The following is a 23,420-nucleotide window of genomic DNA, read 5'->3' as shown; positions in this document are numbered from 1 at the left end:
TGGAGAACCATGGCCATACCAAACATCCTTTTTTTTTTTTTTTTTTGCTTGCACTTGACTTATACAACATTTGCTACCTATGGCAGGCAGCAGTCATGTTGCAATGTGGTTATTTATTCTCACCCTCTTATTTGTCTATGACTAGATCCAGTAACAAACAGGAAAATTGCCAGGGGACAAAGACAGCCCGCCACTTTAGCATGATTTAAATCAAAGGATTCATAATGTGCTTGAACTATGAGTGCCTGTAGCACATGAGATACTATGTTTGTGTTTATCTCTGTTCAGTAGTGTCATGGAGGCACCCCAAAAGTCCTTTTAGACAGGCAATGAGCTCCAAACAGACCTTATTCTAACCAGAGCTGCTTAGCAGAAAGCCAACTAGAAAAGGGTTTATCAAAAATTATTCAGCACTCCAACATTGATTCCAGTTAGGTTCAGTTACTACACAGCTGATTCCAACTCAAGGGATCAGATCACAAAACTCTAGGGTGATGATTTAATGTGCATCTCCTTCACTCTTTTACCAAGCGAGGATTCTCAAGGATACTCAGATCACTTACCAGTTGGGCGAGGTGTCTCAGTCCTCAAGGAACATTCCTTAGCTGGCCAGTCTGACAGGGGAGAAGCTCCCACTGCTCCCAGGAGACCAGTGCAATGGGGTCTCCAGCAGCTCCATTTATACCCTGGTTGAATCTGAGCTGGGGTCATTTCTGCTCAGTGGTCCAGAAACTCTCTCAGTCAACATGTTTCATCAGTCAAGGGCCCTGTCTGTTGATGACGGGGCCTGTGCACAACCATAGTGGTCCATCAGCCTACAAGTCTGTTGCTTTTTGGGAGGGGAAAAAGGGATACGGGAGTCTCCATCTGCCACAAGTAAGAGGAGCATCTTTGACTACCGAGTCCATAAAGTCGCATGTTTCCCTGAGCTGTTCACATTCTGGCTCGGTTTGTTTGTGGGTCACTAATATCCTTCCATGTCACTAGTTATAGGAGGCTCATTTAAAAAAGAAAAACAGAACTGTAACAGTCACTTTAGAAAGTGTTTATTCAAAAGCTTCATAGCACCATCTTGGTTTTTTTAAAACATCCAAATAAAATGCAGCAATTAAAACATTTTTTTTCCTGTTGAGCATGACACTTAACTCCGCCTGTGAACATACTTATGGTTGTTCTTGCTAATGTAACTGAAAAATAGCGCTCCTGTGCACACAGACATAGCACCGGGCCTTGATATGGATTATCCAGTCCTAGCTCAATAATGGAAGAATAAAAACAACTGGAAACCTCAAGGAAACAATTCTACTGGAAAATTTTCCAAAGGTAATTTTCAGCAGTTTCAATTCTTATGTCCCCTTCAAAACTTCAGCAAAACTAAAAATGTGAATCTATAAAATACTTTGGGCATTATTTATGGTACAAGTCAGACCATGGATAGTTAATTCATAAGTATCTTGATGTATTTGTTCTAGCAATCTCCTAGCTGTTAATTCTAAAGGGCCTTTTAAGGCCATCTTTTCTAGGGAAAACACTGGTCAAAATAATTCTACTGTTACTATGCCGATTTTTATTAAAAATGTGAAGGTAAAAATCAAAAACTGCCACTGACAGCACTTTAATACATTTTCATTATGAGTTTTTTTCCTTATCCCTTTTTAGTTTTGCGGAGTAGCCTGTCTGAGAGCTTTATTCAGCCAAGTCAGTAAAGCGCTATTTCCCAAAGATCCTTAACTTACATTTCAAGAATACGGACCATGCTGAGTGCCTGGTCACATTAGCATTTGGCTATGGCTTCCGATCACTGGAATTCTCTATTGCATCTACTTCTGGTCGACCGTTAAGAGGCAAATACACTGTAATTCACTTGGCTAAAGCCCCCATAGGGTCCCAGGCTGGCAAAACGATCGGTTCCTGCTGCATCACTGCCAAGATGTCATCTGGTACGTGCTTCTTATCCACCACAACTTCGTACACATACTCAGAAAACCAGTCATCGGTCATGATCAGGTAACCTGGAACGAAAGCAGTTCATTACAACACAATCATTACCAGTACAGTGAAGCAGTCACATCTACGTTTCACCTGTGAATGAGGCATTAAACAGGACCTAGTCATACTTTGTATCTCAAGATAAAAAATAAAAATATCAAACTACAATATAGGCTAATTGGATGTACTTCACGTGCATTGCAAGACCAAGCAAGAAGCCTGCTAGGAAAAACAAGACCCAGGATATCCATCATCTACACTTCCTCTGTTAAAGTAGGCATTGAGAACAGCCAAGTGAATTACAATACCTTAAAAAAGTAGTTAAGGCAGAATGCAAAGTTACGCATCTGACTTTACAAGTTCCAGGATTTTGTTAAGAAAGGGGAAATTTTCCAGGTGAATATCCAAACCAGCTTTGGCTTAAGAAAACATTTAGTTCTTGCGGTAAAAGGAAGCCATCTGCTTTCCTCAGATATAAAGCCATCTAAATCACACCTCAGCTGAACTAAATCTTAATTTTCTCCCTTAATATAATTAATACAGAGAATTTCAGTGAACAGTCTTTGAACTGGGGTGGAGGGGTGAAATCCCATTTAGAGTATCTCAGGTTTTAGTAGAAAGCTATCATTGGAAGCAAACTGTTCAAGGTGAACTGAAAATAAGAGTGGCTGGGAGAAAGCATTTAGAAGACAGATGAGAAGGCTTTATGTAATAAAGTTCCTCATGTCCTTATACAGTATCATCACACAATCAAATGAAACAAGAAAATGTCCAAAGAATATGGACAATAAATGCATCTATCTACACCATCTTGTTTCTAAAGCAAGAGATCAGATAATTCCCATAAATTAAAAACCCTATCAATTGTAATCCAAGCTAGAAGCCATTTTGGAAACGCTGCCAAAGGGAGCTGCCTTGATTATTCTCTCCTCAGGATATGAGTTCTTGGGACACACAAAAACCTCTCACTCCCAAGAGCCAACAAGTAATTGCACCCCGAGAGGATAATGAACTGTGCTGCTGACATCCTGTATCTGAGCTTGACAGCGCTGATTAGGATCGCAGCGTCTGAACGAGAAGGAAGCGTCAAGCAGAACTTCAGACCATGCAAATAAGGTGACTCTTTGAGAAGGCCTGTGCCCACGAGCACAATGAAAGCCGTTATCAATTCCTTCATTAAAAAAAGAGACATTATATGCAGCAATACATCTACCTATGAGCCTGCCATCCAGGTAACAGGCAGGAGTGAAAAACAAACAGAAAAGTTTATTGCATTTCTGTGCAGGGTACACAGAGTTTTACCTCAGGTAATTTATCTATTGCTTCTACTCACACCATTTGTATGTTAAGGTCAGAATATGGAAAAACTTGGAACAGCATCGTCGTGTCGTAACAGAACACAGCACCTGACTGCAAAACCACGCTCCTCTGTGTATGAGGCTGGTCCCCATTTCTCTAACTTACCCTACGAAAAACCCGAAAATGCAGCATTTGAAAACTGCTGAGCTGCTGGTCGGTCAGGGATGAGTGGCCTGTGAGTTATTGCCTAACCCGGGATTTGGGCACCTGAAAATAAAGCCCGTGAAAGTTCCCAAAGGACCTGGTACAAGCCACTTTGTGCTTGTGCCGTAACTCCTCCACAGGGAGGACGAGCTAACAGAGCCTCTCTCTCATAGCGTGCTTATGGGATTTTATATATACATATACAGACACTAAAGATCTGCAGTTAAATCCTTGAAACACGCAGAAGAGTATGTATGCTACAGCCAGCACAAGAGACTGAAAAAGTCAAAAGGAAGCTGGAGATGCATCACAAGAAAGCTCTTTTCCTGCCAAAACAAGCAGATAGACCCCTATCAAATGGATGTGATAACGTGATTTAGTGTTCCCCTCTTGCTTGCTTTTAAAAAAAGATATCCGATGGGATAAGCCGGGTTCAAAGTTAGGTAATGATGTACTGTGTCTCCAGAACAAAAGAGTAAGCAGAATAATTAAACTTGCCTGCATGGCTGACAAAGTGCCAGTAAGACACAGAAAGGAAATATTTGACTGGGAAGTGACTTTTTTACCTCAAAAAAAAAAAATCAATGTTTGTCAGCAGCTGTGTTCATTCCTTGAGGAAAACTAGACATGATTCCAAGAAACACTTTTACAACAGATATGAATATAATTACTAAATATTTAGGGGAGGCAATGCTGTTCCCAGGGCCTCCCTTTCTCCAGCACAAGGGCTACCACAAGAATTCAGTTCTGCCCACTCCACATAGTGTGAGCAATAACTGCATCCCACGATACCCAAAGCAGGAGTCGCAGTCCTTGCCGTTCTGCACCACGCAAGTCTGGGGAAACGGGAATTTTCTGGCACTTCAGACTGTGCTTGGAGCAAAGCAAGAGGGATCCCATGTGAAAAAACCACTTTGATTTCCTACCAACAATAAGTCATTTGTTTGATTGTTTTTTTTAATGACTCAAGTCTATTCCCTGGTGTTTTGTTGTAGGCTGTGCCCTTTATCAACCTGTCCAAGAAATAATGGAGTTGGGGATTACTTGTATCCCCCACACCCAACTGGGCCCCAACTGGGATGTGCCAAGTTTAACATCATTCTTGGCGGCCTCTTCAGTGATGTGGATTCTGGGTCTCTGCACTGGACTTACCCAAGTACGGCTTCCCAAGTCCTTAACCAGGCAGATAAGATAAAACAACAAAACAAAAACCCCACAACGCTGCCAGACAGACTCGGTGGCACAGCAAGAGGCAGGACAGACGGCAAATCCTCACCCTCCTACACCAGCTAGTACTGGACACTGAAGAGTGAAAGAGCAGGGCAGAACGGGGAAGAAATCTGCCAAGTTACCTCTTCTAATGTTTGAGAATGAGCTCTGAAGGATACGGCCATTTGCCTTTAGCTCGGCAGTCGGTGGTTTGGTTATACCTAAGAAAATCATTCAGGGAGTCACCCCCCTGAAAAAGTAGTCTGAAATAGAAGTCAAGCTTCATAGTTCTGATGGGGTTTTCTGTCAAGGCACTTTTCCAGGAAACTCCCCAACCAAAACAAAATCCAGACAGTGAGCAAGACTCTCCAGGGACCATGGCCTCCACCAGTACAAAACAGAAAAGTGGCAGTGACTCACCCAGAGGAGTTCACATAGATGGCATGCACACAAGGTTTATCCAAGTCACTCTGAGGTCCTGTTACATTTCAAAGGAACAACTAGCTCCTCTTAAATTGCTCTAGAAGAACTTATTCTTGAAAAATGAACCCATATTTGGAAGAGAGGTAACATGGAAGGAAGGTAAACTGTTACAGCAAGCCAAGTAAGCTGGCAAGCAAGTTCAAAGTAAAACTCCAAGGCTAGGTGACTGGGTTCATTTAGTGTTATTTCTAACTTAGCCTGAGGCACTACATTTCTTTCATTTCTAGTTGCTGTATTTTTTGTTTTGGATTACATGTCCGAAGTAAAGAAAGCCAAAAGCACAGCAGGTCTCCACACACATCGATCACAGCTCGGCAGCTCCACGGGAGCATTCACTGACACTCTGGCCCTGTCACACTAGCACAGAACCGCCACCGTTCCGTCACGGCTCAACAGGCACAACTGCTACTGGCAGCGTCAGGCTTCTGTCTGCCGCACTGCCCTTTGGAAGCAGAAGCCAGTATCCTGAAATTGAGCCCAGTTTTTCTCCAGTTCTTATAAAGAACTCTGAACCTTGGCCAAGAGCATATACAGCTACACAGCCAAAGGTGCTGACAGACACCTATTAACTTCAGGGTTTGGAGCACTAACCAAAGTCCAGGCTGAGCGGTTGTAAAGCGAGCTGAGTAAGGCGCTTCCTTCCTGGACACTTTCCTCTAACACTAGTACCATCTAACATCAAACCAAGTATCTGGAATGTCTCAAAACAAAGTGTTCCGACAATAAGAGCAAAACTAACCAGGCATTTTAATATGTTATCTATTATACATAAAGCTGCTTCACAAAATAGTTAGTTATTTGGTTTTGGAGACAAGTTTTGATGTTACTTTAGTATTGATTAGCCTTCTTTACTTAATCTAACATTTCAAAGTACACTTTACTACTGTCCCATTGATGAGCCTTGAAGGCAGAACATAAACATGCTTTCATTGTTTTGTCAAGATTTAAGATTGTTTTTGAACTACTTTGCTGTGAGTGTCTATAGCTAACTCAGAACAGACACTACTGCAAAACCACATGAGTTCAGTTTTCTATTCCCATGACTATAAATTACTTTACCTTTATTACCACGGTCTTCACCCCAGGAGTTTTCCACTCTCCACTTTTCAAATGCCTCTTCTTGCCCATCCTGTGACAGAACAAGTCGATGGCTGTTCAGTAGTGAAGGACCATGTGAGTTTATAGCAGCCAACCCTTCCAAGTCTAAATCCAGCACCAGCAAGACACAGAGCTCCACTCCCAAAAGTCTACAGGCATTGGCAAGTTTCAGACAATTGTTTCTTGCTAATGGTTGGAGAAATGCAATTTTCTCAAATACTTGTCTACCCACTTACATAAAACATGAGGAAACGTGGTCAAGAAGAGAGCTTGCAATAAATATTTTAACCAGGAAGCTGAAGTTTAACTAAATTCAAGTTTGGACTTAAGTGACTGACAGAATTTCAGCAGCCTCCTCTATCACCTGTCAGAACATGGGGCCTTCTGAAACACAGAATGGACAACTGGCTTGAACCAGGAATCGGAAGGAAGGAACACGGACAATGAAGCAACTGTAATTAATAATTTAGAACAGTATTAATACAAGCAAGTGCAAGCACTCAGATGATCTAGCATACAGCTCCAAGCCTGGTGCTTTGAGAGATACACAAGGCTTCGAATGAGCATGAAGTAATTGACTTCATGTCCAGCAGTATTTTAGCCTGCATTGGGTGTACCTGAACCTGGTTCAAATCTACCGAGTACAGAAAAGCACTGAAAACAACTTCATGTACTCGCTGTGCCAAAGCGAATTGTTGCTTCTTTCGAGCAGCCTCTCCTAAGGAAACAGCAGCTCCCTTGAGGAACCAAAGAATAGTTATTCTTTCGCTACTGAAATATTTTTAGATACAAAAAAACCAACCTGCAAAACACCCTATAAATCCATTTTTAATATTCAATGGAATATTGTTGTATTGCTTCTATTCTCACTTTAAAAAATATAGCACAGTGATTAAAATGAGACACTTGAGAGCTACCAGACTAGGGATCAGTCAACTCTTGATGCTTTCAGACAGAAACCAGGATAAATATGTTCATGTACATCAAGTTTTTAACCAAAAGGTGCATTTAATCCACATCAGTTTTTAATGTTGTAAAATTGTAATAGGATTTTTTAAATCTTCAAAGCCTTTTTATAAAGTAGGTAAATCCAAAATATTACATTTTACAACTCTGTTTATCAAAGCTGCTTTAGATTAAGTTAAGGTTTAATTTAAGACAACATGTCCAAACAAATGTAGAAACAACTTAGTCCATTTTGAATGTGGAAAAGCCTCTAAATGCTGAACTTGTCTAGGATAATTTCTTTTAAACAAGCTTTTGATTTTAGAGATACCATCCATTTACACACGTTCTTTATCAGGTCACATTTTATGCAACTATACATTTAAGTGTACAAAAGAATGAATTTAAAAATATAGACCATAGACTGTAGCGGCCAATGAAGTGCAGCCAGTAACTGGCTACAATCAATGCAAACATACACACTTCGGTTGTGAATAGATAAATAGGCTTTAAACACTAGAAAGGCATCATTTCCAATTTTTAACTGAAAAAATATTTTTTTAGAGATGTGTTCATGTAATCTGATACACAAAACAGAAGTGATAAGAGCCCAGAACATAGAATACAACAGGAAAAGTTACATTGAATTGTAAAAAGTAACTCGGAAAAATTCTTATAACTCAGCAATCCCATCTCAAGTCCTCAAACTTCAGAGCTCAAACTTTTTCAGTTCTATACAAGCTGTTATTTCTCAAGCCAAGGTTATGTTGGACAGGAAGGGATCACTTCAAAGAAACTTTAATAGTGACAACTTCTGGAAATAAATGGAAAACATCAACATTGCAGATAACCTCAAGCTGTAAATTTTCACATAGTTCTTTTTACTTCATATGTGCTTTGTTATACTGCCAGGAGCTGATTTAGTTGTGGATTCATCTGTCTGCCACAGAGCTATTTTGGACACCGTTCTCCTTTCCTAATTACGAGCAGGTCAGAGAGGTCACATGCCAGTGAGCTGCAGGAGATTAAGACTATTACAAAGTGCCTCCTGCTGGTGTTTTAACAGAAGGAGCTTCAAGCTGTAAAATACAGATTGAACTAACCCATGGTAGAAAATACTTGCTGTCATACTAGATGTCTTGCTCAGCAAGATGCATCAAAATCTGTATTTAAAAATCAGTTAACACAGGTCTTCCGGTATCTTCAAAATAGAAGCTGACTTTCTTTTCCCTTTCTCCAATAAAAGTTTGTGGGCAGGAGGAGAGAAACCCTTGACTTGTCTAAAATTCTTCCCTCCTTGTTAAGTATAGTTCTGAACACTCAGACACAAACAATGCAGGGACAATAGACAACCTAGGCCTTGTGTTGTGACACACAGGCTGAGCTCCAACATAACAGCTCACACACTGCGAGCGAGCCCAGAGCACAGGCAGGCTGCCGGAATATTCAAATACATCTGTGCAAACATCAGAACTCCAGAAGGGAGACTGTACCTTCTCGGTGACAGCAGTCAGGACCATGGCATGGGTCATCAGGGATTCTCCAAAGATTAACCGTTCTGCTTTGTTCATGTTCTTGACAGAGACACCGAACACCAGCTCATGATTATATCTATTAGAAAGCCACATAAGCAACATCAAAAAGGACGGAGGGAGAATTCTCACTAGTAAATCAGGGGATCTGCAGACTGCACTGCCCCAGGAGCCAGTGCACAGATGTACAAGTTCAGCTATTTTCAGTGTCAGAATAAATGCAAAAACTGATCCCTTCAGGAGTTTTTCGCCAAATACCAGACAATTCAAATAAATAAGAATATTTAACAACCACTTGTAGTGCAACTTTAAATTATTTAAATTTTAGCTAATGACTTCTCTTGCTGCTGAATTACTTAAATATAGTCTTTTGGGGTATATAATCCAAAGTCTGTACAAATTAATTTATTAAACAGCTAAAGGACTGGTGATGTCTTAGCAAAGTATCTCAAATGGTATTGTTTTGATTTTCTACTTACATATTCAAGTCATTGATTCCCAGCTTGCCATAGAAGTGCTTTGCAACATCGCAGCCAAACCACACAGCCTACAAATAAAAGGAAGAATCACATCTAGGCCATATCCCAGTGAGTTTTACATCACAAGTGGTGTACCATGCCATCCACGAAGAGCAACCAAACCAACCTCGCCATCCTTAATAGATGCTGCTGCTAGTTTTTTCAAGACATCAACAGGCTGGTTGTTATAGAGCGTTTTCCTCCCTCCTACCATGTTGCCCAGGTACTCCACTGTGTACAGCCTGTTGTATGGGTTCTGAGGTCGAGGATCATTCACTAGACAAATCTGCCAAAAACCAAGATGTCATAAATTAAGGTGCAATGTAACTGAAATCTTTTGAAGTGAATCTAGATGGAATTCTGAGAATTGCTTTTGTCCCAGCCAGCGGTCTGTCCCATTAGCAAACAAACCCCTGGCTGAAATACCAGGTTTAAGGTTTTGTTTAAGTTCACCTCATAACTGCAGCATAGCAGCTTCGCGTGCTATTCCTGCTCTCTAATGGCTGCCTTACGGCATCTTGTGACTGATTTGATCATTACATATTCTGTCATTACAAAATGACATGGAAGTGCAATGCAAGATCATGGCTAATTGAAGGGTAGAGCACAAACAAGAGAATAAACACAGGGCCACCTCTGGCTTGTGCAAGCAGCACCTGTCACACATGGTACAGGTACAGGGACAACAGTACACTTGCAACTGTGGAAAAGAAGTGGCTTAGCAGAAAAACACACACACACACCAGACAAAACCAAACAATAACAAAAATATCTTGGGACACTACTGCCTTTCAGCAACCCAACCTTGTCCTCCATATTGAAGTAAGGCTTCACGTGCTCATTGTAGAACTGGACAGGTGTCATAGGGCCGTATTTGTGGTAGGTCTTCTCCTTATCCCGGAACTCCCAGCAGAAGGTCTCTGGAGGGTTGCCCAGGCAAGTACTCACTATTCTGAATACCTGCCCAGAGAAGCAAACAGCTGTGAACTTGCCGAAACACGAGGATCTGCCTCTCCTACCACAGCAATGCCACTGGGGAATTGATTTCTCCATGTGAGACCCAGCTGGAGAAACGGGATCTTAACATCCACCTTTGAAGAACACGAATAAACATACACATGTGAATTATTTGCATTCAGCTCTGGAAATCTAGGTGTTTCAACAGTTCAAAACCAATCTGAAAGGCCACAGGAAAAAATGTCTCTCCATTCTCACACTCTGTATTGTCAGGTAAACCATCAGCCAAAACAAAAGCTTAAGGTTGAACACAAATTGCAGCTTATCATAGGAAAGGCAGCAGCCAAGAGCAAGAGCCAATACACTGCCTGGTCTCATTCCAACATTTAAGTAATTCTGAAGCTCCTCCAACAATATACTTTTCCAGTGCAAGAGAAACTTCAACCATACTGATTCTAGAAAGGTTGAAGCATTTGGCATCACCTGTTCCAGGAGGTGGTTTGCCCCATGCAGAGACAAACCTGACCTTATAATGTACATACAGCAAAGCATTTTATCCCAGTATTTCCCCTGTACTAATCCCTTTCCCCCCCCCCGTAATATTCATTTGGATTTCAAAGATGGGCCTTTGCTTCTTTTCAAAAGCCTATAAAAATCTTCTCATCCATTTTAATACTTTTAACAAAGTCTTGGTTTAGGGTTGAGCTGGCGAGTTCTGTAATTTAATTCAAGATTCTTGCTTGTTGACTGTGACATCCTTCACAGCTGACAGCGTTCTATTGATTTTTAGCACAAGAAGTTGACCAGATTTCAAGTAATCAGCTTCCCCATAAATCAGAATATGAATCGGCACTTAAGAATCACTACTGTACTTTCTCATGGGGCTGATCATAAACTGTGCCAACTCATAGGCAGTGTAACCAGATGACTGTCTGTAGGAATATTTAGCAGGACCTGCCACAGGTACTATGCGGACAGAAAACTGAATTGTATTTAAATAGGTGTGAACCTGGTTTACTCCAGCTGACACTGGTCTACTTCGGCTTTGTCCACATCTTGAGCACAAGTCTTATTTGCAAGGAACCAATAGGTTATTTACAGTAAGGGGAGTCAAATCTCAGCTGCACCTTCGGCACAGGCACCCAAGGCCTGTGGTTTGTGCCAGCTTTCCGGGGCTCCCAGTCTTCACACTCTCCTCCCAGCGGATTTCCACAGGCGAGGGGATACACCGCCTTTCCCACAGCTGACTTGCTTTTTCTGAAGCCAGTTGAGCTGATTCACATGTATCCCAAGGCTCCATAAGAACCAGTTCTATGCTAAATTGCGCTTTGTGCTGATGGCAAAAGCAATGCAATGTTCATGCTAAGTAACACTATTTGGCTGTGAACAAAATACAAATGAAGATGTTCTTGCTCCAAGCAGTTTAAGAAAACAAGTGAAGAGATTAATTACAGGTTGAAACAAGGGTGTGGGCTTAATACACTTACTGGAGGAACTCACACATTAATTTCTCAATAAATACACTAAAGAGCAAATGTAAATCCCTAAACTACTATAAATATTTAATGTTGCACAGACAGCACAAAAGGTAGCATTTGCTGTAGCTACACCCACATTACCTCAGATAACCCCAAGTGGTAAGAAGTGAGGCCATGAAAACAAAATAAGCAAGAAAGGTGCTTAAAAGGAGAGAAACGAGCAGGCGGCCTCCAGCCAGAGGAAGGAAAGTGATGGAGACAGAAGTCTCAAGTTCAGAGGCAGAGCCTGGGAAGGGCCTCCCTCAATTGTTTTGTCACCACACCCATCATGGGCCATCTCTCAGTATCTCACAAGCTTCCCCTATCGATAAATAAAATAAGGAGACATCTTTAAAAGGTGACCTATATCACTCTAGTGACAACTAGAACCGAGATAAGGCAAAGCCATACTGGCCTATGCTAAAAACCAAAATGAGTGAGGAGGGCAAAAGGACACTCCTGATAAGGAAGAGTCTACAAAGAACAGTAAAGGAAGAAAAAATTCAATCACATGCACTGCACTGATTTCAACTTCTGACCTGCTGTGCACTGGTTTGATAAAAAGAATGTTTATACAGTTCTGGATTGGATATTTAATCTTGTGTTCCAGTACGACTGGCCCATTTTAACCCAAGCACTGCCCCCCGGCACGAGCAAACCAAGACTTGCTATGTGAATCAAACTTCACAGAACTAAACCAAGTTCTGCTTTGCACATACACAAAAAGGATGCACCACCACTTACATAAACACATGAAATAAAAGAACAGCCTCTAACCTCTAAAATTAAGTGGTTTTAAAGTATACAAGACAGGTGCAATTGCACATTTCAACTACAACATTTCTTGAATGTAAATCCACTAAAGTTGCAAAGCACTGCAAGAGGAAATACTGTGTTAACTTGAGAGATCAATACTTGTATGTAGTTGAACTGCCTGAAGCTTTACAGAAATATACCAAGGTAGATTCTGCCTAAAACTGATGTTTACTGGATTGCAGAAAAAACACAACCAAAAAATTGATTTCTTGAGTCACCTAAAGACAAACATGGAAACCACTGTGTCACTTTGCATTGTATGTTTGAGAAACAAATGAAAAATGTACTTTTTTAAAAAAAATGGATGCACTTGCTCAAACTAAAACAGTCTGAACTTTCAAAATTGCTTTTGGGTATTGTATGAGAACTAGTGAATAAGAAAAATGGCACATGCCACTGACACATTCAGTGTGACCAGAGGGAGGGCCAGCCCTACACACACAGGGCACACTGCAGACTTACTGACTGATTTGATAGAGTCCATTCACGCAGCCAGAAACTGAGGCTGCGATTCCTTCCCCTGCTGCCCCCCAGCATCAGGCCACAGATGTATTCAGCCGTGCGTTACGCTCACATCTTTTCCATTACGCAGGACCCCTTTTGTCGTTCTTTTCCGCTCTCTTGTGGGGAATTTCTGCAACAACACTTGTGCTGTAAGATTTCACATTCAAGCCATCAGAATGCAATTTTCAACCTGCCTCTTTCCTGCTATTTATAAAAGTCTGACAGGCCACTATTTTGATTTCTCTTGAGATACAAAATGCTGCTTTCCTACAGAAAGGAGCCGATGTCTCCATAAAATATAGTTCTAGAATAAGTTGTCTGGAAGCATTAGAAAAATTCAGAATGACATAAGCAACAAGCCACTTCAAAAGCATTCACTTGAATATCTCCAAGCATGTTGCCATACAAAACACTTCTAGTTCAACAAACAAAAGGCACTTGTTTTGACTGATCCAATAGCTACAGGACAATACTAAGCAAGAAATCTCATCCATTCTGGCCTCGTGTTCCAAGAAGATTCATCTCACACCGTATATTTACCTCTTCTATCATAGTGTCCATCGCACAACAGAGTTCTGCTTTAATTGTTCCAGTTTCCACCATATTTCTTAGCCGCAAACAGTATTCTCTCATCTGTTTAAAAAGAAAATCATTTTACTATAAGAGTATGAAAGGTGTCACCTAATCAGGTCTTAAGACTTCCTATCTGGTTGTTCCCAGCACCTATTTTCCTCTTCATAATGTATTTTCAAAATGAGAACAGAATCCCTTTCAGAAGCCTTTGTCAGATATTCTTAAAAAAATAAAGATAATTGAATTATTTAAAATATCACCAAAAAATTAAACAGAAATTAATAAATAGGTGCAACTCTATTGTTTTCGAAGCACTGATTTGAAGCTTACAGCCATTATCTTTTCAGGCTTGATTTCTCTGGGTTCTGTAACTGCAGCATGCCGCAACATTCATACGCATTACCGCCTCTGTGACTCACAGAGAACAGACTGGCTTCATACTGTCAAATTTATTTTGCAATTCGAATGCATAATTGATCTCTTGGTTGGTGAAAAGAACGGCGCATTTCTCCACGGCCCACAGAACTGCAGGACGAGCAGCACACGCTTCCCATTACTGTCACCATCCATAAGGCCGGGAGCAGCGAGTGGGGCTCCCACAAGACCAGCTGGTTTGTGATGTTCAAGACAAGAATAACCTTAACACCCATCATTGTGTCTAAGCTCATTTAAGCACCTATTCTACATTTTTCATGTGGACTTTAGCAGGCAATTTTCCCTGAGCATGTATGATATGAACTGGAAAAAAATAATCAAAGCCCACTGAAAAAAAACAAAACATGTTAATTGCCTTTTTATCTGGCTACCTCCACCAGCATCTTCTCAGATTAAATTTCTGTAGTTCATGGAGCAAGCTGACACCTTCCTCAGACAAAGCTGCACAATTCTATACTGGAAACTGATTTTAAAAATTCAGTGTTCTGAAAACGCGCCTTTTTTTTTCCATCAAATTTGGCAGTAATCTCTAGAAACCTTGGCATACTGGTAGATGAAATACTGAGAAGGTGGAAAAAAGTCACCTAGATGCCAAGTGCTAATTTTGCAGAAATAGACTTAATCAGCCGCACATCAAGAATTAACTTTTTGGAAATTTGAGGATTAGGAACAATTGCTATGAAAGTCATGTGAAGTACTTTCAAGCTCCTGAAGCCTGGCAATGGCCATCCTGCACAAACATACCCTACTGCTTCAGGTTTCAAGATGAATGGAATTTGTGAGACTTCAGGCTGCTTTTTGAATAAAAGCAAGTTAAGTTGCTGAGATGCACTTAATACTGTGGTCAATGAAGAGTGGTTAATTAAGTGGTTAAATTAAGGTGGCTAGAACACTTGGAACAGGTTGATTCCCCTCCTCTTGTTTATATCACTTAAATTAATTTTTACCTTATGATTCAAGATCTCATTCATCCTTCTAGTAGCCTCTGTGGTATGAGACTCCGGGAAGTATTTCTTGGGGACAACACCATACTTTTCTAAAAGCAAGTAATAAAGCTATGGGTTAACAACTGTCTTTCTGACACAGTAGATGCTAGTGCTTCCACTTATACCCATGTAAAAGCAAAATATCATTGGGTTTGTGTAGAGATTATACGGGAAAGTCTCTTATTTAAGCTGCAATGTTGCAAGACTCTGGATGTAACAACAGTAGCATCCAAAATTCTCTGCCCTGATTAAATATTTATAAGAATTGCATGAGAAAAAGTAACCTCCAGGCTTCAAAGAAACAAATCCCTTTTGTGATTGTAAACTAACATTATTGGCCTATTGATTTACAAAGGCATCACATTGTTTCACAACACAAATGAAAACAAATGCCAGTGTAATTCAGATATAGAGAATTATCTCCTTAATCAGCCTAAGGATGATCCCACTTACACAGGATCTTTGCAAGACCAGCATTGCCACATTCCACATCATTTCCCTCTCACTGATCTTGATACCATCTTTCTCCAGGCTGCAACTCTGTAGTTTTGCTTCTGCCTTGTAGACACACCCTGGTCTAGCAATAATTTTTCCTTACCATCTGCCCTACAAATTGTATACATGGATGTAAACAATGTCACATGGATGACTGAAATAAAAGGGGGTTGAACCTTTTTAGTAAATGGAAACTCTGGGATATCTAATTACTTCTGTTGATCTGAGTTCCTATCATCAGCAATATGCAAGAGTGAAGATGCCACACAAGATTTAAGGCTAGTATTTATAACCTGGCATGAAAAAGGTCTTTGATTAAGAAAAACTTAGCGGCCAATGGCATCATATTTCTTAGCAAACGTCCAAGTCTCAAACTCTATTTCCTCACCTCAAACCAGTCTGCAATTCAGGAAGGGCTCTTAGCGACCAGTTCTCTTACCGATAATGTTAACCAACATGTCCCACTGGCCACCATCATTTGTGGGGTTGGTGAGCAGATACTGTATCAGTCTTCCTTCCACAGGCTCCTTTTTCTGAGCTGTTTCCACATAGGCATTTAAAAAGTAGTAACAACGTTCAACCTGGGACAGATGGGAAAAACAGATATTTTAAGTGTGGCACTGTGCATTAATTCATTCCTGTGTTTTCAGTTCTTGCAAAGTCTTTACTAGATGAAGCCACCTTCTGTTCATCCAAAGAAGTTCTTGTTCTCCCTCTAGTATTCCAGGGTTTATGCTATAACTTTATTTCTGTCACACACCAAGTATTTAGGAGTGAGTTACAACAGAACTTGAGGGTAGGGGAACAGGAAACGTGAAACAGAAGTTATGCAATGAAGCCTGGCCCAAACTCGTACTGGATTTTCTCTGTTTCCCTTCGGGGAATAAAGTGGGCACAGAATTTACAGATCAGTAGGTCACGAGCATGAGTAAAAGCTCAGAGTTAGTCGTGTTTCCCCTGAGTCTCCTATGAGTAACTTTTGAAATATGCACGACACTTGAAAAAAAGCCTTTTACTACTCCAAACATTAACATCTTGACAGCTAACTTCTCAGCCTGAAAGTCCCGACTTTGCTCAACTCACATTTAAAATACATATTTAAGTAATTCTTGAAGTTTTTCTTATGTACATTTTCTATATGGAAAATAGTCCAGCTTAAACAAAATTCTGTTCCAGCATTAATACTTGATCACGTAAGCCATCCTAGCACAACCCATGACCTGCACTACAGTACCTTATCCCAGAAAAAGAGATACGACTGGCTGAATTCAAACTCCTCGATGTTGTATTTCTTCATGAAAGGCAGACGCATCGCATTGAGACAGGAAAAGATCCAACATCTCCCTGAGGGATAAAGCAACAAGAATTAAACTGGAGCGTTTAAGAGTTGCGTAAGACTTTTTGTTTAAAACACAAGATTTGTGGGGGGCTACGGTGGGTCTGTGGATTCCCTGACGGAGGGTATGGGAACAGAGATTGACCTTGAAGATAAGAAGGGAGTAGAAGAGTATCTGGAGATATTAAGGTGTACCCATGAGAAAGAAGGGAGTAAAAGAGTAACACTGACGACAGCAAAATTAGCCAATGATATGTTACTATTGCAGCCTGTAACCAATAGCAAAAAGACACATGAGCTGGTAAAGACTATGTAAAAAGGCATTTGTAGCAATAAATGAAGACTGCTCTTTGTACATAAGAAGTTTATCTATGTCATTTGTCCATCTCAACCGTGACAAAGATTCACGGCACCGTTCTGCCTCAAGTCTTTGGCCACCGGGATTGTAAAACATCAAAAAGCTTACGATAAGCTCAGAAATGTTTGACTGCAAACGCACATGTCTCATCTTGTGATACATAGAGGGAAAAACAGGCAAACGCTGCGAATCTAAAGGGTGTTATTAACTCAAAAGGATGTTGCAAGGATCCAGTTTTGCCAGGGCTGGAAACAGCCACAGCTCCCAGCAGCACGGTCACCACAACACCGCTCATCCCACAGCCCCGGGGCCACTCCCCGGTCCCCAGAGCCCCTTACCGGAGTTCTTCTGGTTGGTGACGGGCTTGCCCTCGTTGGGCACGGCGTGCTGGAACACCTGCACCGTGTCCTGCACCACCTGCCGCTGCAGACACACCTCCAGCGGGTCGCTCACCGTCGCCACGTTCTGGGCCAGCAGGAACTGCGGCTCGGCCCGCAGCCGCCGGGTGAAGGCCGCGGCCTTCTCGGTGCTCAGCCCTGGGGGCCGCGGGGCAGCCGTCACCGCCGGGGCCCCCGGTACCGACACCGCCCCGCCCACAGCACCCGTTACCCCGGCAACCGCCTCCCCCCCTCCCCCCGCATTGCTCAGGTAACGGAGCGCCTCCCGCCCCCCCCCCGGCAATTCCGCATTCCCCCGCGCCCGTTGCCCCGGTAACGGCCCCCCCTCACGGACAGGCCCCCCCTGCCTTGTTGCCCCGGTAACAGCCCCCCCTCACGGACAGGCCCCCCCGCCCGTTGCCCCGGTAACGGCCGGGCCGGGCCCCGCCCCTCACCGCGAGCATTCATGGCACGAGCTCCCCGAGCGGAAAACGCCGCTCAACAACCGGGCCCAGGCGGAAGCGGCTCTTATAGCCCCGGCACCGGAAGCAGGAAGAGGGGCCCTCACACAGTGCCCGGGGCGGGGCGGGGCGGGGCGGGGCTCGGCGCCGGGAAGGGGGCGGGGCTCGGACGGCGCGCCGCGAGAGACAAGCTTGTTGCGGTTGCGCGCGTCACCGCCGCCGCGCGGGGGCGCCGGGGGTTCCTTCCGCTCACACCCCCTGTGCCGCCGGTTCGAGAACGTTCTGCGGCGCTGCCTGAGGCGGCCCCGCGGAGCTGCCGCGCTGGAGCAGCCGCGTTCACTCAGGGCTCTGGGTGAGGGAGGCACCACTGGAGCATCCCCATCCCTCTGCCCCTGCGGTGTCACCGCCACTTAACGGGAGGGCTCAGACGGGTCTCCGCGGGCGGAGGTGTCGAGCCGGGCGCCTGAGCTGGCACTGACGTTGCACGGCGATGAACGTCAGTCGAGGACACGCTGCGGGTGACGCCGCGGAGGCTCCCGGCCGAGCGCCAGCCCTGCTGCACATCCCGGGCTCAAATCGATTTACAGCACGCGCTGTTTATTGACGGTGTTAGTAATGTACTGTTCCAAGCCAGGATGAGACCTTAAAAGCTTTGCCAGGACCTTGAGAAAAAGGCTTGAGTGGCGCATTAGCTGCAGGGAGGGGTGGAGACGTTTTCCTGCCGTGCTGGAAGATTCGCAGTGAAGTTCCCACTGCGTATTATTGGGCGCCTGGGGCTGCCCCGAGCTCTTGGCCGAGGAAAACAGAAGGTGCACCAGCAGCACGAGGTGCCAGGCAGGTTCTGCCCCGGCCAACAGAACCGAGATGCCCGCAGGGTCCCCAGGAAGGGGCAGCAGGTTGGTGGCACCGCTGTGCAGTGACACCGTAGGACGGGGCCAAGAAAGCGGCTGCCAACTCAAGAGTTCGCTTTATTCCTGCATCGCCATCACGATCGGTGGCAACCGGGTATGGATTCCTCTAACCGGTGGACAGCCCACGCACCTGACTGCAGGTGGACACTTTTTAGGAATAAGCACAGAGGGAAGATTTGGCAAGAGTGCAGGCAGCCCACCCCCCGAGGCAGCGCTCTAAGCAGTAGGTTAGAATGAACAGACGCAAAGAACTGCTTATATTTTGAAAAGACTGTATAAACTTGACCGAAACAAACATGTTTCAGTGCTTTATGTCATCATCTCCTCTTCCACTGCTAGAAATGATGTTTTCTGGGTACGCACAGGAACCTTGTGGTCTTTACCTGCAGCAAAACGAAAAGAAGAAATGAAAGATCACCCATTATGTAAAAAAAAAAGTGAGTTGAATTCACCTGGGCTGCGTTCAGCTCCAGAAAGCTTTCAGCAGACTGGGGATACACTGGTTTTTCCACACTGTGTTTTTTTGCACACAGGTGTAACCAGGACGGCGGGTGTTGGGCAGGACGAGGGCAGGAGCTGTGGGATCTGTGTGTGTCCTGCCGTGCTCCATGGACCATGGGAGATGTTTGCCAGCCAGAGCAAGAGCTCGGAAACTCAGAATAGCTGAGTTATCCTGCTGAGTGCTCTTTTCTTTCCCAGGTTCTGCCAAGGCTTAAAGAAGGGCTTTCATTTGGAAGCTGCATGAATAAGCAGTCACATACTTACAGTTTTGTTTCACTTGATCTTTTGAAGCACTGAAAACAAAGAAACAGTCTTGTTATCTTTTGTGTTTCCTGGCCATAAAGATATTTTTCCTAGTATCTTTTAAGGGTGCGATGCTTTCCACCTTAAAATATATAATATTTGATTCATCCAGTGGTAATTGTAAAGCAGAAGGTAGTACATAGCAGTTCTCTAACAGGGGAAAACAACACTACAAAGTAGGATAGAAAAGGTTAAAAGAAACCAGGACCTCACAGTAAAACAGTATTATTTTTTTCCTAAGAAACTAGAGCATTCCATACCTTAAAAATTTTATCTCTTCGAGCCACAATTCCAAAAAGTATTGTGATCGTAACCACCACGGCAGCAGCAATAACGGCCTCCGTGGGAAAAGGAGTTTTTTTGTCTGTCAAGAGAGAGAAGAGGTTGAATGTGTGATAGGTTGGTACAGTCATATAAAACAGAACATTTCACAGAAGTGCAGAAGGACGTGTTTCTTTTCTCATGGCTGTCACTGCTGATTTGAACTGTTGCTCTCTCTGCTGTCTGCAGGCTGGCTGTAGGGATTCGTCCCCTGGAAAGAAGGGAGCTGAGCCTGTATTTTGGTGAACTGACGGAAGAATTGAAATGTTGATCCCTAAAGAAGATCCCCAGGACACTCTTACGCATGGAAATACGTGTGTCCAGCCATGCAACTCACACGGGTAACGTTGATTTCCTCCCTGTTCTGAGAGCACAGAAATGAGAAGGGTGGGGAATGGATGCCTGGTGGGTCTGGTCACCTCGTGTCACCTGAGACTTGCACATCCAGCCCCCGCAAGGGCTACAGACACTTCTGGAGGACTCTCTCTTGCCTTAAGCAGCTCTTTCAGCATGACAGAATATTATAGTTGGAGTAAGAAACTTCAAGTAAGAGCTAAGGTGCTTTGAACCATGCTTGAATGTGCCCTGTCAGCGTGGGAGGTGACAGCGGGATGAGCCCACCTCGGGTCGCGCTTGCCAAATGCCTTTGAATAACAGGTAGAGCTGGAAAAGCCCATCCTGGTGCGAGGAGAGCTCCTGCTGTCGCTGTGCCCTCAGAAGTTAGTGCGGGGTGTTTACCACATTCCACTTACACCTCTCAATATAAAGGGATTGCTATCATTATAAAAGAGAATGGAGAGTTATTTGTAAAGCTGATTGCTTAGCACGAGCCTTGTTACCTTCAACTGTCAGGTGGAAATCCTTTCTGTACTCTCCCCAAGAAGATTGCAACACACAGGTGTAGGTCCCGTTGTCAGACTTCTGTGCTTTTGTGATAGAGAGCTGAAAGACCTCGCTAGTCTGGTACACCTTGTAACGATCTTGCTGTAGGGTCAGGGTGGTGTTGTCCTTATACCAAATTGCTTGGGATTGAGGGTTGGATTTGGAATTGCAGGACAGAGTCACATCTTTGTCTTCTTCGATTTGGAGGGACTCCTCTCCACTCAGCTGGGGAGGAACTGTTCACAGTAATGCAGTTCAACAGGTCATTAATAATACTGCTCACAATTTAACATAAAATCAGCTCCCTTTACACATCCCTTGTGCACTTCGTTCAATGGTGTAACACACCACAGTTGTGCAGCCCTTCGCGATCCCCAGGAATCTGCTTTAGTCACTCCCGGGACTCCTCTGCCCTGACTTGTATCCTAGGTGGAGGCACATCCAGCACATCCACCCACCCCCTATAAAAGAGGCATTAGATCAGGCCATAAGCACCACTGTGGAAAGGGAGTGTCTTATCACGTGAGCTATCTCCTCCTAAACGCATTTTTTCTTGGTGAAGACACCGTTCAAGGGTGCAAAACACCCCGCCTTCAGCTGGCGCCCAGACGCCGAGGTGCTCGACCCCTGATTTTGTCCCACCCCTGCCATTCCGCACAGATATCTGCCACTGCAACTCACACTGGACATCCAGGGTCACAGACACCTGGACAGACTCGTCCCGTGCCAGCATGCAGGTGAAGGTGACTCCGTTGTCGGACTCGGTGACTGGGTATATGCAGATGTTACTGACGTTCACTTTATTCTCATCTTCCAGATTCACTTGCCCATCTTCTCGGTACCAGAGCAGCTCCTCATCCTGGCTGCTGCTCTGTACGAGGCAGGAGAGGGAGACGGACTGGTCAGTGTATGTGGTCAGGGAGAAGTCAGCAGTGTGGTCATTTACAGACAGTTCTAAACCTGCAAAAGAAGGAGAATGAGGGCACTAAGCATCCTACGCTGTACCCATCCCACAAAAGCTGCCCTGCTAGCTTCTCCAGGCCTCCACCTTGGAGGAGGGACTGAGTTTCAGACTTCAGTCTAACAGATGTTTTCAGACGGGACTTTAGTTTTTTTGAGACAAGAAGTCATCTTCATCACAAAGCTCCCTTCACAATTATTTAAAATAAGTCAAGCTTTTGCAGCTGACTGCAAGAACACCACAGCCTGACCGCTAACAAGAAAAGTTCTGAAAACCAGCAGTGACCATGTAAAGCACAGCAAAAGATCATCCCCATCCTGCCAGTCTTGCTCACCCTCTCGCTGCAGATCACCATTGCAGCGTAACCGTGCCCTCTGCTTTTGTGCCCACAATTTGATGTGCTGGTTTTTGGTTGGAGCTGAATGAATTTGAGAGTATAAAGTAGTTAATCAGCCCCCCCAGCTGTACCCCGGCCAGTCTGAGTCCGGCTGCTGGAGAGTTGCAGTTTGTCTAACGTACAAACCTCAGGACATATTAAATGAAGAACCAGTAAAGGAAATAAATTTTTATAACAGGCTGAAACTTGCTACCGGAGCCTGTGTCATAGATTAATGGACTAAAAATACAGCTCAGAATATAAAGGCACTATAGCCCTGTGAATATAAAATGTCTGAAGCTCCTTGTCTCTTCCCTGGTGTTCTCAGGTGGCCAAAGCTCTCACACTTTTCACTTCTTGGAGCAGGTTTGAGAATGGTGGCCTCGTCATCCCTGCACAGCTGCTGCAATCATGTTAGAAAATGCTGAGGTTTCCCTACTCTGCCTCTCAAAATCTGGTTTTCAGACAGCCCTCAGGGGATGAGCTCCAGAACGTCTGAAAGCTGCGATGCTGCTGTGGCACATCACCCCGGGCACTGCCCAGCCCCGCAGAGTTTTGCTGGCATGATGGGGCTTGGACAAAGCCACAACCATTTTTTTTTCCATTGCTTACCTGTGGCTATGCGTGCCAAAAAGCAAACGGCAAGGACAGGCACTGCACAGAGAACTGCGAGGCTGCTGCTCTGCACCATCTCGGAGGAGCCCAGCTCGTGTCTGTCAGAAAGAAGGTCACAGCGTTGCTGCCTCTGCTCAGGGCTCACAGGGGTTCATTGCTCGCTGCCATCGGACACCCTGGGGAGAGCCCTAACAGACAGGGATGGGGTCCCCAGGGAATAAACTGAGTCGATTTGTTACAGGATCTTTTCCAGTGCAGAGAGGAATCGAGGAGGTTTACGTCTCTAATCTCTGTTACATGAGTTAATTGTCTCCAATCAACTGTCTATCAGGGAAACCCGTCTCTGGGACTTGTAGCACCGGACTTACCTTGGGAAGAGTCTCTGGAGAGGCTGCTTCTGCTAAGAAATGTGCAGCTCTTTCCCCTCCTTATTTATAAGGTTTGACTTTTAATATTTT

The 23,420-nt window shown here is 43.9% G+C and overlaps 2 protein-coding genes across 2 annotated transcripts; both read right to left on the bottom strand.

The window, feature by feature from the left end:
• Positions 1 to 1,030: 1,030 nt before the first annotated feature.
• BLMH (bleomycin hydrolase) lies at positions 1,031 to 18,204 on the bottom strand. The gene is made up of 12 exons (XM_065647085.1): positions 18,087 to 18,204; positions 17,593 to 17,790; positions 16,795 to 16,904; positions 16,000 to 16,141; positions 15,027 to 15,115; positions 13,612 to 13,704; positions 10,082 to 10,237; positions 9,405 to 9,563; positions 9,239 to 9,306; positions 8,721 to 8,838; positions 6,244 to 6,313; positions 1,031 to 2,012 (listed from the first exon to the last, which is right to left on the bottom strand). The coding sequence occupies exons 1-12, from the start codon at positions 18,097 to 18,099 to the stop codon at positions 1,861 to 1,863; spliced, it is 1,368 nt and encodes a 455-aa protein (XP_065503157.1). The 5' UTR covers positions 18,100 to 18,204; the 3' UTR covers positions 1,031 to 1,860.
• A 1,560-nt stretch (positions 18,205 to 19,764) lies between these two features.
• TMIGD1 (transmembrane and immunoglobulin domain containing 1) lies at positions 19,765 to 23,068 on the bottom strand. The gene is made up of 5 exons (XM_065647330.1): positions 22,960 to 23,068; positions 21,692 to 21,970; positions 20,968 to 21,246; positions 20,068 to 20,171; positions 19,765 to 19,797 (listed from the first exon to the last, which is right to left on the bottom strand). Exons 1-5 carry the CDS (start codon positions 23,036 to 23,038, stop codon positions 19,765 to 19,767), a joined length of 774 nt encoding a protein of 257 aa, XP_065503402.1. The 5' UTR covers positions 23,039 to 23,068.
• Positions 23,069 to 23,420: the final 352 nt, after the last annotated feature.

Source organism: Caloenas nicobarica, chromosome 17 (assembly GCF_036013445.1).
Source record: "Caloenas nicobarica isolate bCalNic1 chromosome 17, bCalNic1.hap1, whole genome shotgun sequence".
Classification (NCBI taxonomy): Eukaryota; Metazoa; Chordata; class Aves; order Columbiformes; family Columbidae; genus Caloenas; species Caloenas nicobarica.
This window is presented reverse-complemented; position numbering and strand designations above follow the sequence as displayed.

Bases quoted from the DNA above. Each gene is read 5' to 3' on its own strand.
- BLMH (XM_065647085.1), bottom strand. The intron at 16,905-17,592 runs GTAAGGGGCTCT...TTTATCCCTCAG, and splicing joins CACCAACCAGAAGAACTCCG to GGAGATGTTGGATCTTTTCC. The intron at 9,307-9,404 runs GTTGGTTTGGTT...TTTTATTTGTAG, and splicing joins CATCTATTAAGGATGGCGAG to GCTGTGTGGTTTGGCTGCGA.
- TMIGD1 (XM_065647330.1), bottom strand. From the start codon at position 23,038: ATGGTGCAGAGCAGCAGCCTCGCAGTTCTCTGTGCAGTGCCTGTCCTT. The intron at 21,247-21,691 runs GTGAGTTGCAGT...TACTGTGAACAG, and splicing joins TGTGACCCTGGATGTCCAGT to TTCCTCCCCAGCTGAGTGGA. The intron at 20,172-20,967 runs GTAACAAGGCTC...CTCTCTTGACAG, and splicing joins TTTCCACCTGACAGTTGAAG to ACAAAAAAACTCCTTTTCCC.